This window comes from Myxocyprinus asiaticus, chromosome 18 (genome assembly GCF_019703515.2).
Source record: "Myxocyprinus asiaticus isolate MX2 ecotype Aquarium Trade chromosome 18, UBuf_Myxa_2, whole genome shotgun sequence".
In the NCBI taxonomy this organism is placed as follows: domain Eukaryota; kingdom Metazoa; phylum Chordata; class Actinopteri; order Cypriniformes; family Catostomidae; genus Myxocyprinus; species Myxocyprinus asiaticus.
In genome coordinates this window covers 4878527-4893422 of record NC_059361.1, presented here as the reverse complement: position 1 = coordinate 4893422, position 14896 = coordinate 4878527, and the positions used below count along the sequence as shown (strand labels likewise).

Below are 14896 nucleotides of genomic sequence, written 5' to 3'. Positions count from 1 at the left end.
TGCCTAGCTTGTGAATGAGTAGAGCTGAATCCAGCCATTCACTCAAAGAAATAACATTCATCACTTGCACTAAAAGACAACCCATGTGTAATTATTTTAGTGGTACTGTTGAATGCTCTTTCTTGTGTCTCTGAAAGTTTTCTTCTCTGTGAATTACTGTGTGTTTATCCAACTTATCTCATTATTACACTTTTAGGATATATTGTCTGATCAGTGTCTGATCAGGGATTTGTACATATCGTGTATGAGCTGAGATGTACAGTACAAGATAAATGTTGGACACACTCTTCTTAAAGACCTTTTAATCTAATTGCTTTCGATTACAGTAGTTACGTAGACAAATATAAATTGTGCTCATGTATGAAGTGCTTTTAAAAACTTTTTTTTTTTTTTTAAATGGATTAGTTGGACCGGAGGTAGATCAGCCTTCAAATGTTCAGCATAAATGGGATAGCATATTTGGGTCCAAACTGCGGTGTTATTCTGTTATTAACGTGAGCACCATTGTGAGTGCAAGCGGCAGCTGTTTACCATTGTAAATAGGTAGCGAAGCCAGAAGATGATGCCAGTTTTACTGTGTTATTTAAGTATTTGTCACTTTGAATTTACCACCAAACTTGCATTTGTCTGTCACGGAAGCATTGGATGTGCGGAGATGTATGAAGAATATTAGTGTTTGTCTGCTGCGGGCCTGCAAATGTGTTGCAAGAGATGCTGAACAATGTGAGCTGTACGGTGGCCCAGGGGTGCACAACACAGCAAAATTAGCAAAGCAAATACAAACTGAAAACACAATGGAATTAAGACACAACACAATCAAATGAAGCCGCAACATAACAAAATTAGCGGAAAAGAAAAGGCTCTGGCTTTTCTGTTATGTTGTGGCTTAATTTTGGTGTGTTGTTGCTTATTTCCATTGTGATGTGGCTTAATTGTGTTGTAGTTTAATTTCATTGTGCTCTGGCTTTTCTGTTATGTTGAGGCTTAATTTTGTTGTGTTGTGGCTTTTCCATTGTGCTTTGTCTTAATTTCATTCTGTTGTGGCTTATTTCCATTGTGCTGTTGCCTTTCCATTATGTTGAGGCTTAATTTTGTTGTGTTGTGGCTTAGTTTCATTGTGCTGTGTAGGCATGTAGCATGCACAATATTGTTATCGTGGGCACCTCAAAATACCGTAAATAATTCTTGATAACGTTTTAGCCAAATTGTTTAGCCTAGATTTTTCTGATCGCACAGTAGTTTTCCATTAATGAATCAAGATTCACAACACTGCGACTGCGTATATGTGACATAAAGGACACATGCGCACTCTGATGTAAACAAAACCAACGTGGACGAAGCATGGCTGAAGTAGGAACACAGCCAACACTTTATCCGCCATCTAAAAGGATTAAGTCGGAAGTGTGGAAGTATTTTTGGTTGTAAAAATGCAGAGGGATTGTTGGTTAAAGGTGTTTGCCCTTTTGCAAAACATGTGGCAGAAAAGCGGCAGCGAAACATGGGAACACCTCCAACATATCATCTTATCATCATGATGGCACCGCGGATGGTTGCCACGGTGTGGCGCTCCTCAGTTCTTTTGTTGTTTTTGTTTGTCCTGTGTTTAGTAATCTTTTTCCAGTCAGTTTTAACAGAGATGAACTGCTGAACATTCGACAGCATGTACCAGACAATCTTTTCCCGGTTTTCGAATATTCAGATGTTTTGCTAGACATTTTAGTTGGAGGCGCAGTTTTGTTATTCAAGAGACGCAGGCGAGGGAGACGAGCCGGTGCGCTGGTCAAACTCCGTCGGCACTGATTCCGAACAGCGCTGCCGAGTATTCACTTAGTGAATCTCCGCTCTCTTCCTAACAAAACGGACGAACTACATCTCCTCACACGCACAAACAAGGACTTTTCAACCTCTGCTGCCTTGTGCTTCACAGAAACCTGGCTGAGTGAAGCCATTCCAGACAGCGCATTACATCTGTCGGGCTTCCAGCTGTTCAGAGCGGATCGCATCGTGGAGTTAACGGGGAAAACGAGAGGCGGTGGAACATGCTTTTATATCAGTGAAAGTTGGTGTACAGATGTAACAACATTAAAGAGGATGTGCTGTCCTAATTTGGAAGCGCTCTTTATTAACTGTAAGCCTTTCTACTCACGGCGGGAGTTTTCCTCGTTTATTCTGGTGAGTGTGTATATCGCACCAAACGCGTGTTTGAACACAACGCTGCAACAGCTGGCTGATCAAATCACAGACATGGAACAACAATACCCGGACTCAGTTATTATTATTCTTAGGGATTTTAACAAAGCAAATCTCACACGTGAACTGCCCAAATACAAACAGCACATCACATGCCCCACCAGAGACAGGAACATACTGGATCATTGCTACACAACAATAAAGGATGCATATCGCTCTGTCCCTAGAGCAGCTTTGGGACTCCCTGATCACTGTCTGGTTCATCTTCTTCCAAAATACAGGCAGAAATTAAAATCAACCAAGCCATTAGTAAGGACTGTAAAGAGATGGATCAATGAAGCAGAGTGGGAACTACAAGCCTGCTTCGATTGCATGGATTGGAGTGTTTTTGAGGCTGCAGCCACTGTTACATCATATATCAGTTTCTGTGAGGATATGTGCATTCCTACTAGGACTTATTTAAAGTTCAACAATGACAAACCGTGGTTTACAGCAGAGCTCAGGCAGCTTTGTCAGGCCAATGAGGATGCTTACAGGGTTGGGGATAAAGTCTTGTACAATCAGGCCAGGAACACACTGAACAGGAAAATCAGAGTGGCTAAAAGAAGATACTCTGAGAAGCTGAAAAACAAGTTTTCAGCTAACGACCCTGCATCAGTGTGGAGTGGCATGAAACAACTCACAAATTACAGGACTCCTGCCCCCAACCCTGTGGTGGACCAACAAATGGCTGATGACCTGAATGTGTTCTACTGCAGATTTGAAAGGCCCAATCTCACACCCTACACCCATACTGACCTTCACTTCACACAAACACCAACACCTCCTGCAACCTCCCTCCTCTTGCTACTCAACCTGCACTTAAGATCTGTGAAGATGATGTGAGCCGCGTCTTTCGGAAACAAAAGACAAGGAAGGCTTCAGGCCCAGATGGCGTCTCGCCAGCGTGTCTTCGATCCTGTGCTAACCAGCTGGCCCCCATCTTCACACAGATCTTCAATAGATCACTGGAGCAGTGTGAAGTCCCATGCTGCTTCAAACACCCAATCATTATTCCTGTCCCAAAGAAACCAAAAATCACAGGACTTAATGACTACAGACCTGTCGCCCTGACGTCTGTGGTCATGAAATCATTTGAGAGACTGGTGTTGGCCCACCTGAAGGACATCACTGGACCCTTTCTAGATCCCCTTCAATTTGCTTATCGAGCTAACAGATCTGTGGATGATGCAGTCAACATAGGATTGCATCATATCCTGCAACATCTGGACAGACCAGGGACATATGCAAGGATCCTTTTTGTGGACTTCAGTTCAGCTTTCAACACCATCATCCCAGCTATACTCCAGAATAAATTACACCAACTCTCTGTTCCCATGTCTATCTGTCAGTGGATTGAGCTTTCTGACGGACAGGCAGCAGCTTGTGAGACAGGGAAACTCACTTCTAGCACCTGTACAATCAGCACTGGTGCCCCCCAGGGATGTGTGCTCTCCCCACTACTCTTCTCCCTCTACACCAATGACTGCATCGTCAAGGACCCCTCTGTCAAGCTCCTGAAGTTTGCAGACAACACCACTGTCATTGGCCTCATCCGAGATGACGATGAGTTTGCATACAGAAGGGAGGTTGAACAGCTGGCTGTCTGGTGCAGTCAAAACAACCATGAGCTGAACACACTCAGAATGGTGGAGATCATTGTGGACTTTAGGAGGAACACCCAACACTGACCCCCCTCACCATTCTAAACGGCACTGTGGCAGCAGTGGAGTCATTCAGGTTCCTGGGCACTACCATCTCACAGGACCCGAAGTGGGAGACCCACATTGACTCCATTGTGAAAAAGGCTCAGCAGAGGTTGTACTTCCTTTGCCAGCTGAGGAAATTCAACCTGCCACAGGCGCTGCTGATACAGTTTTACTCAGTAGTCATTGAGTCTGTCCTCTGCACATCAATAACTGTCTGGTTTGGTTCCGCTTCGAAATCAGACATCAGAAGTTCAGACTGCTGAGAGGATTATTGGTTGCCCCCTGCCCCCCCCCCCCTTCAAGAACTGTACATTTCCAGAGTGAGGAAAAAGACTGGAAAAATCACTCTGGACCCCACTCACCCTGCCCATTACCTTTTTGAACTGTTGCCTTCTGGCCGACGCTTCAGAGCTCTGAGCACCAGAACCGTCAGGCACAGGAACAGTTTTTTCCCTCAGGCTGTCCATCTCATGAACAGTTAAATTGCTCCATTGAGCAGTAACTATGTGCAATACACAGTTTAGTCTTATATTTATCCAACACATCCAACCTCTTCTGCCATTTCATTCCTCTGGAAAAAAAAAACAAAAAAAAAAACATTTGCACTGTACATAACAGATTGTATTAGATTTGCACTACCTATGTGTATGTATGTATGTGTGTGTCTGTACGTATGTGTATAATTAGTTTTTTTATTTTTTATTATTATCTATGTCTTGCTGCTGTTTTTGTATTGTTTTTGTATTGTTGTACACTGGAAGCTTCTGTCACCAAGACAAATTCCTTTTATGTGTAAGCATACTTGGCAATAAAGCTCATTCTGATTCTGAGCATGTGCGCACATCTGCGGGACAATCATCCTGTGCAATTCAGCAAGATAAAGGTAAGTGTTTACAGTTCTGCTCGTTTTGGAAAACTAAGAGAGACTTAGCTGCTAAGTGACAACTAAGACGACAGTGAAAGTGAACAGTATTTGCCATTTGCAGATATTGTTTAGCTTGCTATCAAGTGGACAAAGAGTAGTTCACTAAAAATCCACTAGCTACACAGTTACATTTGCTTCTCATCGTAACAACCAAAATACAGTTGTAATCAGCTAATACGAAGTCATGTAATTAAGTATGGCAATGTTGCAAAAAAATTATTTTAATATTAAGTTTAAGTTGGAACGCAGCGCAATCGCACGTTGCCATTCAGTGAGTGAACTTGCAGTTTTTAAATTTGTAGCTAGCACCTAGCATTATATTAACAACTGGCTTGCTATTCAGAAAAAAAAAAAAAAACATGCATTCGTTTTTTAAATGTTCAGGGTTCTTTTCAAAGTTCTTTGTTATCTGTACATTTAAAAGGCCAGTTTGGTATTGCAAAAAGTAATTGAACTCATTATTAAGAGAACTACAAAAGGTTTTTTTTATCTTTCAACCCTTTTTTTTTTTTTCAGTGTAATTCAATACAGTGTTAATACAGTATACAGTGATGAAAGCTTCAGCAGTTATTGTGATGTGAAAATCTTATACCATCACATGCCTAATGCTGTGGTTTAGTTCCATTGTGTTTTAGCTTTTATTTGCTTTGCTAATTTTGTTGTGCTATGTACCCCTGGGCCAACGTAGAGCTGCTCTCTCAAGGCTATTTGGATACAAGCAGATTAATAAATCATACCAGAATAATTGAGACCCGGAGCATGCAAAGACACATTATACAATCAATAGTCATCGATAATGCTTTATTTCTGTGACGATTGCTCTCATATCATCAGTGAACTGTACTGGTCTTCACATGAACCTTTCCCCAGACCACCTTTTCAAGAATATACAGGTGCAGTTCACAGGGGGACACCCAAGTTTGCACGGAACAGGTTGTGCACCAAAAGTGCTAGCATTAAAGCACTCTAAAATAAGCTTTCTTTAAATTTTTGTGGTCACTGCATAATTCCCATACTTCTGCCATTTCATCATTTTGATGTATTTACCAAATAATATTAGTAGGCATGTACAAACCTTTGACTGGTACTGTATGTTAAGATGACATGAATCGGTTTTTACATTAGGCTGCTGCTCTACAGTGTAAAACAGATGGTAAATCAAGCTATGTGCACCAAATTAATTATATTGACATTCAGAAGGGGTGACAATGTGAGTGATGTGCCATTGTAGCATTGTGCATGTGTTTGTTAGAAGTGAAATTCAATTTGTTTACCGTTTCTCATTTTCCCTTGGTTTTTTGACTCTGTCATAAACAGGAATGGGCAGTGGCGGCAGTACAGGGAAGGACACGGGGCCTTTGAAAGCTCTTCTGAGGCAGCAGACCCAATCCGCTTTGGAGCAGAGAGTAAGAGAACAAACAATCAGACACACATATTCATGAACATAAACAAAAAGTGAGACTGGTGCTGATGAGAATTGCATTTCTCCACTCTGTCACTCTCTCATTGGATTTCAGGGGTTTTCATCATCTACTGAGGCATTTGTTAGGATGAGGGTATGTCTCCTGAGGGCATGCCAGATTTTTTACATTTAGAATATTTTATGTTATCCTATTCCTCATCTTTTCTACTGTCACAAAGAGTTCACTGTTTATCAAACCAATGTCATATCAGAATGGTAAACATTGGTTTGGGCATAACGCGGTTATGCACACATGTTCTCTGTCAGTTGACTTCCTGGGTATTTACATGGGGATTCCTCTTGAACATTTGACAGGTGCTAGGAACCTCTCATGTGTCACATCACAGTTTTGCCTATGGTTGTGCCCAGTATGTCTAAGGGTCTGTTTTAGAAGAAATTCCTTGTTAAGCTTGTGAAATGATGATGAATTTGAATGAAGAGCCGGTGTTCTTGAAGACTACTTCTGTGTCTTTCCACTCATATGGATGAGAAAGAAACTGGCAACATACTGCCAGATACTGGCAACAACTTTGTTTAGGCTACGAATCAGGACTTGTGAATCCTGTATGTCCATGTGAATGGTAATTCTCTTGAAGTAAAAGTGAGACATGTTATCAAGTTCTGAGCCTTTATTTATTGTCTGCTTGTGAGGATCTGCACAGATTTGTGAAACCTTTGTCCTCCATTTGTTGTCCCCTTATCATCAGAGAAGTCCTGATTTATTGCGCTCCAGAGTTGTTAACCAGTAAAAAAAGCCTGTTTGCTAGAATCTCTCTAGTGTATCTGCATGAGTCTTGTGTTGTGATTGCAAAATATTCACAGTGTAATGGCATGACCAACAGGTTTCAATTTCTGTGCTATACAATCTTCAGCTTTCCTATTTAGATTTTAGTACAGGAATTACATCTTCATTTTGAACACACAGGTGGGCATGTTTTCCATTGGTTATCATCTGCCCTTTCTTTATGACCCCTCCATCATCTTTCTGTGTGTTGCAGGAATACCCTTTCTTTACGTTGACCTCCTTCCCTCCTGGATTTCTCCTTCATGTAGGGGGTGTGGTCAGTGCCCGGTCTGTGAAGCTCCTTGATCGAATCCACAACCCAGGTAAGGCAGATTGTATCACATAAGCTCAAAATACAGACAACATTCTCACTACAGATATACAAAACACAAAACTGAAATGTTTAGCATGCAAAATCTGTAAACTTTGTTAGCTTAAATATTTAAAAGCTACAGAAAAACACTTATATACACGATGAGCCAAAACTTTATTACCACCTGCCTAATATGCTGTTGGTTGACCCGCCGAGGCATGGACTCTAAAGACCCCTGAAGGTGTCCTGTGGTATCTGGCACCAAGACATTTGCAGTCCTGTAAGTTAAGAGGTAGAACCACCATGGATCGGACTTGTTGGTCCAGCATGTCCCACAGATGCTCAATCAGATTGAGATCAGGGGAATTTGGAGGCCAGGGCAACACCTTGAACTCTTCATCATGTTCCTCAAACCATTCCCGAACAATGTGTGCAGTGTGGCAGGGCACATTATCCTGCTGAAAGAGGCCACTGCCATCAGGGAATACCATTGCCGTGAAGGGGTGTACCTGGTCTGCAACGATGTTTAGGTAGGTGGCACATGTCAAATTGACATCCACATGAATGGCTGGACCCAGGGATTCCCAGCAGAACATTGCCCAGAGCATCACACTCCCTCCACCGGCTTGTCGTCTTCCCACAGTGCATCCTGGTGCCATTACTTCCCCAGGTAAATGCTGCACACGTACATGGCCATCCACGTGAAGTAAAAGAAAGCAAGACTCATCGGATCAGGCAACCTTTTTCCACTGCTCCAAGGTCCAGTTCAGATGCTTGCGTGCCCTTTGTAGGCGCTTTTGACGGTGGACAGGCGTCATCATGGGCACTCTGACCGGTCTGCGGCTAGGTAGACCCATACACCGCAGGGTGACCTTCTCTCGGTTCGGACCAGACAGGATAGCCTCTGTTGCCCTCGTGCATCGATGAGCCTTGGGCGCCCTTTACTCTCTCGCCAGTTTGTGGTTTGTCCTTCCTCTGACCACTGTTGGTAGGTACTCACCACTGCTGACTGTGAGCTCTCCACAAGCCTTGCCGTTTCAGAGATGCTCTGACCCAGTTGTCTGGCCATAGCAATTTGGCCCTTGTCAAAGTAGCTCAGGTCTTTACTCCTGCCCATTTCTCCTGCATTCAACACGTTGACTACGAGAACTGATTGTTCGCTTATCTAATCTACCCCGACCTTGACATGTGCACTTGTTAGGAGATGATCAACGTTATTCGCTTCACTTGTGAGTGGTCATAATGTTTTGGCTCATCGGTGTGCATTAATTGAACATTTACCTGATTGATCGCAAACAGTCTGACCATACAACACAATCAGTGTCAACATAATCATTCTTAGGAGTAACACAATACAACAGTTGTCTCCTAACATGGTGACTACAGTGGTTGTTCATGATCTCATGAGGTGGAGATCAGCACTTCTGTGTATGGACACTTTTCACACTTGTGGGTTTGGGAACACAGACGTAAACTATTGCAGGGTAAACTTCGATTGCAGTGAATGGGAGACCATGGCAAATATAATTTTTGCTTACTCATTTGCTCCAAAATAAAAATAAAAAAAAACGGCACTATTAAGTTTCCACAGCATTCCAAATAAAGAAAAAATTAGAGAATGATGGATTATGACTGTCGGAAGAGAGAATGTCTTACGGTCACTCTCTCAGCAGCTGTATTAGAAACCTCATTGCATCTGTTGTAACTCTTTTTTTAAAACTAATTCCAGGGTGATATACTACTGTTGTAATGTTACTAATTTACACAAAATAATTAAAAAATTGCAAATATAGAACATTTTCTAGATTTACGCTGCTAAATAATGCGTAAATGCATCATGACAGTCTGAAAAGGGTCCATTGGTGGCTTTTGTTGCATTTACACATCCAGTTCTTTACGTATGTTCTGCATCTCTGCATCACATGTTGCACCATTGCATGGCCTTAAAGGAATACTCTGGATTATTCACAGCTTAATGTCTATGGACAGCATTTGTGGCCTGCTAACGATTACCACAGGTATAACACTGTTTTGGATGAATAACCGTAATATGTTCTGCTTCTGCAAACTGAAGGACTTGCAATTACATTAGCTGTGAAAACCCAGAATATTGATATAATAGATTGTTCTCTCCAGCATATGATGTTATTCTGATGCCCCTTTTATTACCCTCTTTAGGATGTTATATAAATTCATCTCATCCTAATTTGTTCCCCCTCCTTTTGCATTACTCTCCTTTTAGCACTGGCACAAATCATGTACAAAACATCAACATTGCCCTTTGAAGAAACTGCATACAGTACGCCCTTTATAACCTATGCTAACATGGCATGAATCTTACATAACCTATTAATTATTTGTCTTCTCATTAATCTTTTTTGCTTTTTAAAGACCCCATGAAATAAAAGATGGGAGTTTTGTGGCTTGTTATCCATGTTTGTATCCATGTCAATAGAGCTGTTCAGCCATGATGTCAATTTGTAGGCGAACCCGGAAGGTTAATTCGCCATGGGTTCCCTCTGAATTTTCCTTCAGGTTTTTAGAATGGGGTTTTTCAATCTATGAGTAAAATAAGGTATGTGGTAAACATTTCTTGGTACATGGACATTTTGTTGTACAATATATATTACACACTTTTTCTTTTTTTTCTCCCCTTTTCTCCCCAATTTGGAATGCCCAAATCCCAATGCGCTCTAAGTCCTCATGGTGGCGTAGTGTCTCGCCTCAATCTGGGTGGCGGAGGACTAATCCCAGTTGCCTCCGCGTCCGAGACCATCAATCCGCGCATCTTATCGCGTGGCTTGTTGAGCGTGTTACTGCGGAGACATAGCGCATGTGGAGGCTTTACGCTATTCTCCGCGGCATCCACGCAACTCACCATGCGTCCCACCGAGAGCGAGAACCACATTATAGCGACCACGAGGAGGTTACCCCATGTGACTGTACCCTCCCTAGCAACCGGGCCAATTTGGTTGCTTAGGAGACCTGGCTGGAGTCACTCAGCACGCCCTGGATGCGAACTCACGACTCCAGGGGTGATAGTCAGTGTCTTTGCTACCCAGGCCCCCCCATATTACACACTTAAATACCTCAAAGTGAATTTTGAAACCAGTGTGTGTAATTTATGTTGTTGAACAAAACGTTCACGTATCGTCAAGACATGATTACCACATACCTTATTTTACTAAAAAATTTAAAAACCCCATTATAAAAACCCATAGGAAAATCCAGAGTTAACCCATGGTGAATTCTCTTCCAGTTTTTGGACTACAGCCTGAACAGCTCTATGTGCTTGTGTATGTCTAGAAGTAAAAAAAAAACTTTTAGTAGACAAAATGTATAAATGAATACAAATTTAAAATTATAAAAATGATTTTTGTAATTTTTTCGATGTGAAAATACTCTAATCCCAGCTTAATATGCAGAGATAATGATGAGTAAACCATTTGTAGGTTGATTTCCTCAAAAAATGTAAACACTGTGCCTCTGCCCTTTATCATTTCATAATTAATGTAAATTGAATGTAATTTTACATTGTGAGGCATAAACATAACTGCAGCATACACCGATTAGCCACAACATTAAAACCACCTGCCTAATATTGTGTAGGTCCCCCTCGTGCCCCCAAAACAGTGCCAACCTGCATCTCAGAATAGCATTCTGAGATGATGTTCTTCTCACCACAATTGTACAGAGTGGTTATCTGAGTTACTGTAGACTTTGTCAGTTCAAACCAGTCTGGTCATTCTCTGTTGACCTCTCTCATCAACAAGGTGTTTCTGTCCGCAAAACTGCCGCTCACTGGATGTTTTTGGTTTTTGGCACCATTCGGAGTAAATTCTGGAGACTGTTGTGTGAGAAAATCCCAGGAGATCAGCAGTTACAGAAATACTCAAACCAGCCCATCTGGCACCAGCAATCATGCCACTGTCGAAATCACTGAGATCACATTTTTTTCCCCATTCTGATGGTTGATGTGAACATTAACTGAAGATCCTGACCCGTATCTGCATGATTTTATACACTGCACTGCTGCCACATGATTGGCTGATTAGATAATCGCATGGATGATTGTTGGTGCCAGATGGGCTGGTATGAGTATTTCTGTTGATGAGAGAGGTCAACAGAGAATGGCCAGACTGGTTCAAACTTACAAAGTCTACGGTAACTCAGATAACCACTCTGTACAATTGTGGTGAGAAGAATATCATCTCTGAATGTTATTCTGAGATGCGGGTTGGCGCTGTTTTGGTGGCACGAGGGGGACCTACACAATATTAGGCAGGTGGATTTAATGTTGTGGCTGATTGGTGTATAACTTTTAAAAGTGTGGCAGGTGGCACTTAAATGTCAGGAAATTGATTGTATTGGCCGATTACAGTGTTACAATATCAGTGTTCATTATCGGCCTTACATTTTCTGATCAGTGCACCACTATTTAAAAGCTACATGTGATCTTTAAGGTGGTGAATAACCAGCTATCCAAGCTGAGCCAGTACCTACTAATCTGCACTTTACCAGCTGACATGCTATATATTAGGTGTCCTATAGAGAAGCTGATATTTGGTCTAGTTGTTTTTAATCAAAGTTTTTCATTAAGCTCTGAACTAGAGCTCAGAAAGTGTCATATTTTTCTAATTGTAGCTCATAAATGACTGCAAACACGTCCACATAGACAGCATATAGTCATATAATACATAAACCCAACCGTAAGGGGCCATTCATACCAAACGCGTTTGTGTCATTCTGTGCTGTGCTTTTTCCCCCACTATGTAAACATGCACTAGATCAGGGCTACTCAACTTTGGAAAGACGCCACAAAGCTGGATCCCTGTAGCCTCAAGGGCTTATATTAGTTTTTATTTGGCTTGGGATCGATGTCTTTTTCACGCATTGTTAATCTGAATATTTTCCTGATGATTACTGATATATATCAGGATTGTTTTCAGATATAAATAGAGCTGTTTGTTGCACAATAGTCTGCCAAATGAATAAATGTCTTTTAAAACGTATTTCTCAACACAACTTTGGTAAAGTGTGAGAGGCAGGGTTAATTAAAGGGGGTCGCACACCGGACATGTCTGACGGATGACATGTCATGTTCTAAAATTAGAAACAATTATTTTCTACGAAGGTACATACACCGTCGCTGCTCAGCGTCAACATTTTGCAGTGCTACGGAGCGCAACTCGCATAGTTTTCTATTAAATGGGACCCAAATCATTATCAAAGGACAAAGATTATTTACTCTAGCCATCACTGGATGATATATTGTGTGTATGTATCTTTCTTAGGGCCTACACAATGTATTTTCAGTTACAAGTATGTCGTTTTGTGGTTTGACAGCTTGAATAAAAAAAATAAAGACACATTTAAGGCTACATACAGAGAAATTGCATAATACATTTTGCCATTTCTACTCGTTCAGTTTGCGCAGTTACACCAGTTTCATACACTAACCTGCAAACTCATCAACGTCACTTTGTTAATTCTTGAAGAAGTACAAAAAACTTAGTAACTTTGGACTGCCATCTGCTGCACCGCATCAGCTCCTCCTGTGTGTTTGTGTGATTGTTTGTGTGATACCTGTGTCTTTCCTGACCGCAACCTGCTTCAGTAAATGTTATATCACCCTCTTGTGGTCTCCCAACACTATTACGCCAGACTGTTTAACAAAAGCCCAACTGATTGATTTGGAAAGTATGCAAATTAGGCTTCTAATTTAAATGTCGCCTAATTTTAATATATTGACGCCTCAAAAATCTATCAATAAATTAACAGGCCGATCAGTAATCGATTATATTGATATATTATAAATAAGGATGTCATAAAATATGTTTATTATAACTTTAATTTATGCGCAGGGTTGGGAGGTTTACTTTTGAAATGTTTTCCACTACAGATTACAGAATACATGATGTAAAATGTAATTTGTAACGTATTCCGTTAGATTACTCAAGGTCAGTAACGTATTCTAAATACTTTGGATTACTTCTTCAGCACTGGTAGATTTTTTTCCACTTGTTTTGACTATAAAAACTCTGCCAGTACAATAAGACAAAATACACATGTTAAAAATACATTCTCTGAAAAACCTAAATATCTTATGCAGTGTTGTTTCTAACACAAGAGAAATCAAACTGATCTTGTTTTAAGGATTTTTAGATATTTTTACAGGAAAACAATACAAAAAATATTATTAAGAATATGATTTTTGCCCTAATATTAAAGGTCTTAATGGAAAAAAAGAAATTATGATCCAACGTGAATTTTCTTGATAAAAAAATATGATCGTGCCTGGTAACGTGCGTTTAAAATAGCTAGAAATAGCATTTTAGCTTAGCGTAAAGCTGACAATTTACACAAGGTTTATTTCTATTTCTTCTGCTCCAAACTTACTTCAAACGTACTTCTCTGTCTGCTCGTATGAATGTAACACATCATAAGAAAGTGTTTCACCGCTGTTCAAATACACTTTGGATTGCATCATTTATATGTATAAATGTTTTCCATCTGAAAGGACTAAATATTAAAGGAAACAAATGACAATAAAATGCAAAGTAATCTCTTCAGTAATCAAAATACTTTTTGAATGTATCTGTATTCTAATTACCAATTATTTAAATTGTAACTGTAGTGGAATACAGTTACTTATATTTTGTATTTTAAATACGTAATATTCCGTTACTTCCCAACCCTGTATAATATATTAGTATAATTCTAAATTTTTACAGTATACATTTTTTTATAGTAAGAATTTCTTTTGTGAATGAGTACGAGTCAACATAATATAGTACTATTTTTATCAAATTAAATGCTTTTACACAGAACCTCACCTCACAGCACATCTAAAATACAACATTGGAGTTATTTTTGTCAAATAAAGTGCTGCATAACATCATCACAGATGTGAGATATTGCTTAAATATAATAAAATTACAATTACTATTCATTTATTATTGTTAGCAGTACTGGTAGTAGTAGTATTACAGTACATATTACATAATTATACAGTAGTGATGTATTTCTGTCGTAATGTTTCCATTTACAATTGGGCTTTTATTTTGGCAGAACCTTACATTTTGAAACCCTTTGCATTTCTGTGTGTTTCTGACAGTGTGATTATTAAGCAGCAAAAGGCTGCTATTTAATTAAATAAATATGTAGTCTGTATGTGCCTCGCGCTATCCACCTTTTTCCTGAACACGGAAGTTTACACAATTCGCCTGTTTTCAATTTCCGGTCTTCAGTGTTTTCACCAGCATCAGCGTATATTCTGAGCGGGTAAAGTATTACCGTACTTCATATGAGATGTTAAACTGAAGTCCTGACTCTCTGTGGCCATTTAAAATTCCAGGGCACTTCTCATAAAGAGTAGGGGTGTACCCCGGTGTCCCGGCCAAATTCCCCCCATTGGTCCTTATCTATCATGGACTCCTAATAATCCCCATCCCTGAATTGGCTACATCACTCT

General features: G+C 40.3%; 1 protein-coding gene across 12 annotated transcripts in view; it reads left to right on the top strand.

Annotated features, from left to right (window-relative positions):
• Positions 1-14896, top strand: part of LOC127456432 (C2 domain-containing protein 5-like) — a 69548-nt gene that overhangs the window by 24486 nt on the left and 30166 nt on the right. For all 12 annotated transcript variants that reach the window (XM_051724923.1, XM_051724931.1, XM_051724930.1 and 9 more), the window contains 2 exons: positions 6181-6269; positions 7324-7432. In XM_051724923.1, coding sequence (XP_051580883.1) covers positions 6181-6269; positions 7324-7432 — 198 coding nt within the window. The remainder of the gene's footprint in view (positions 1-6180; positions 6270-7323; positions 7433-14896) is intronic.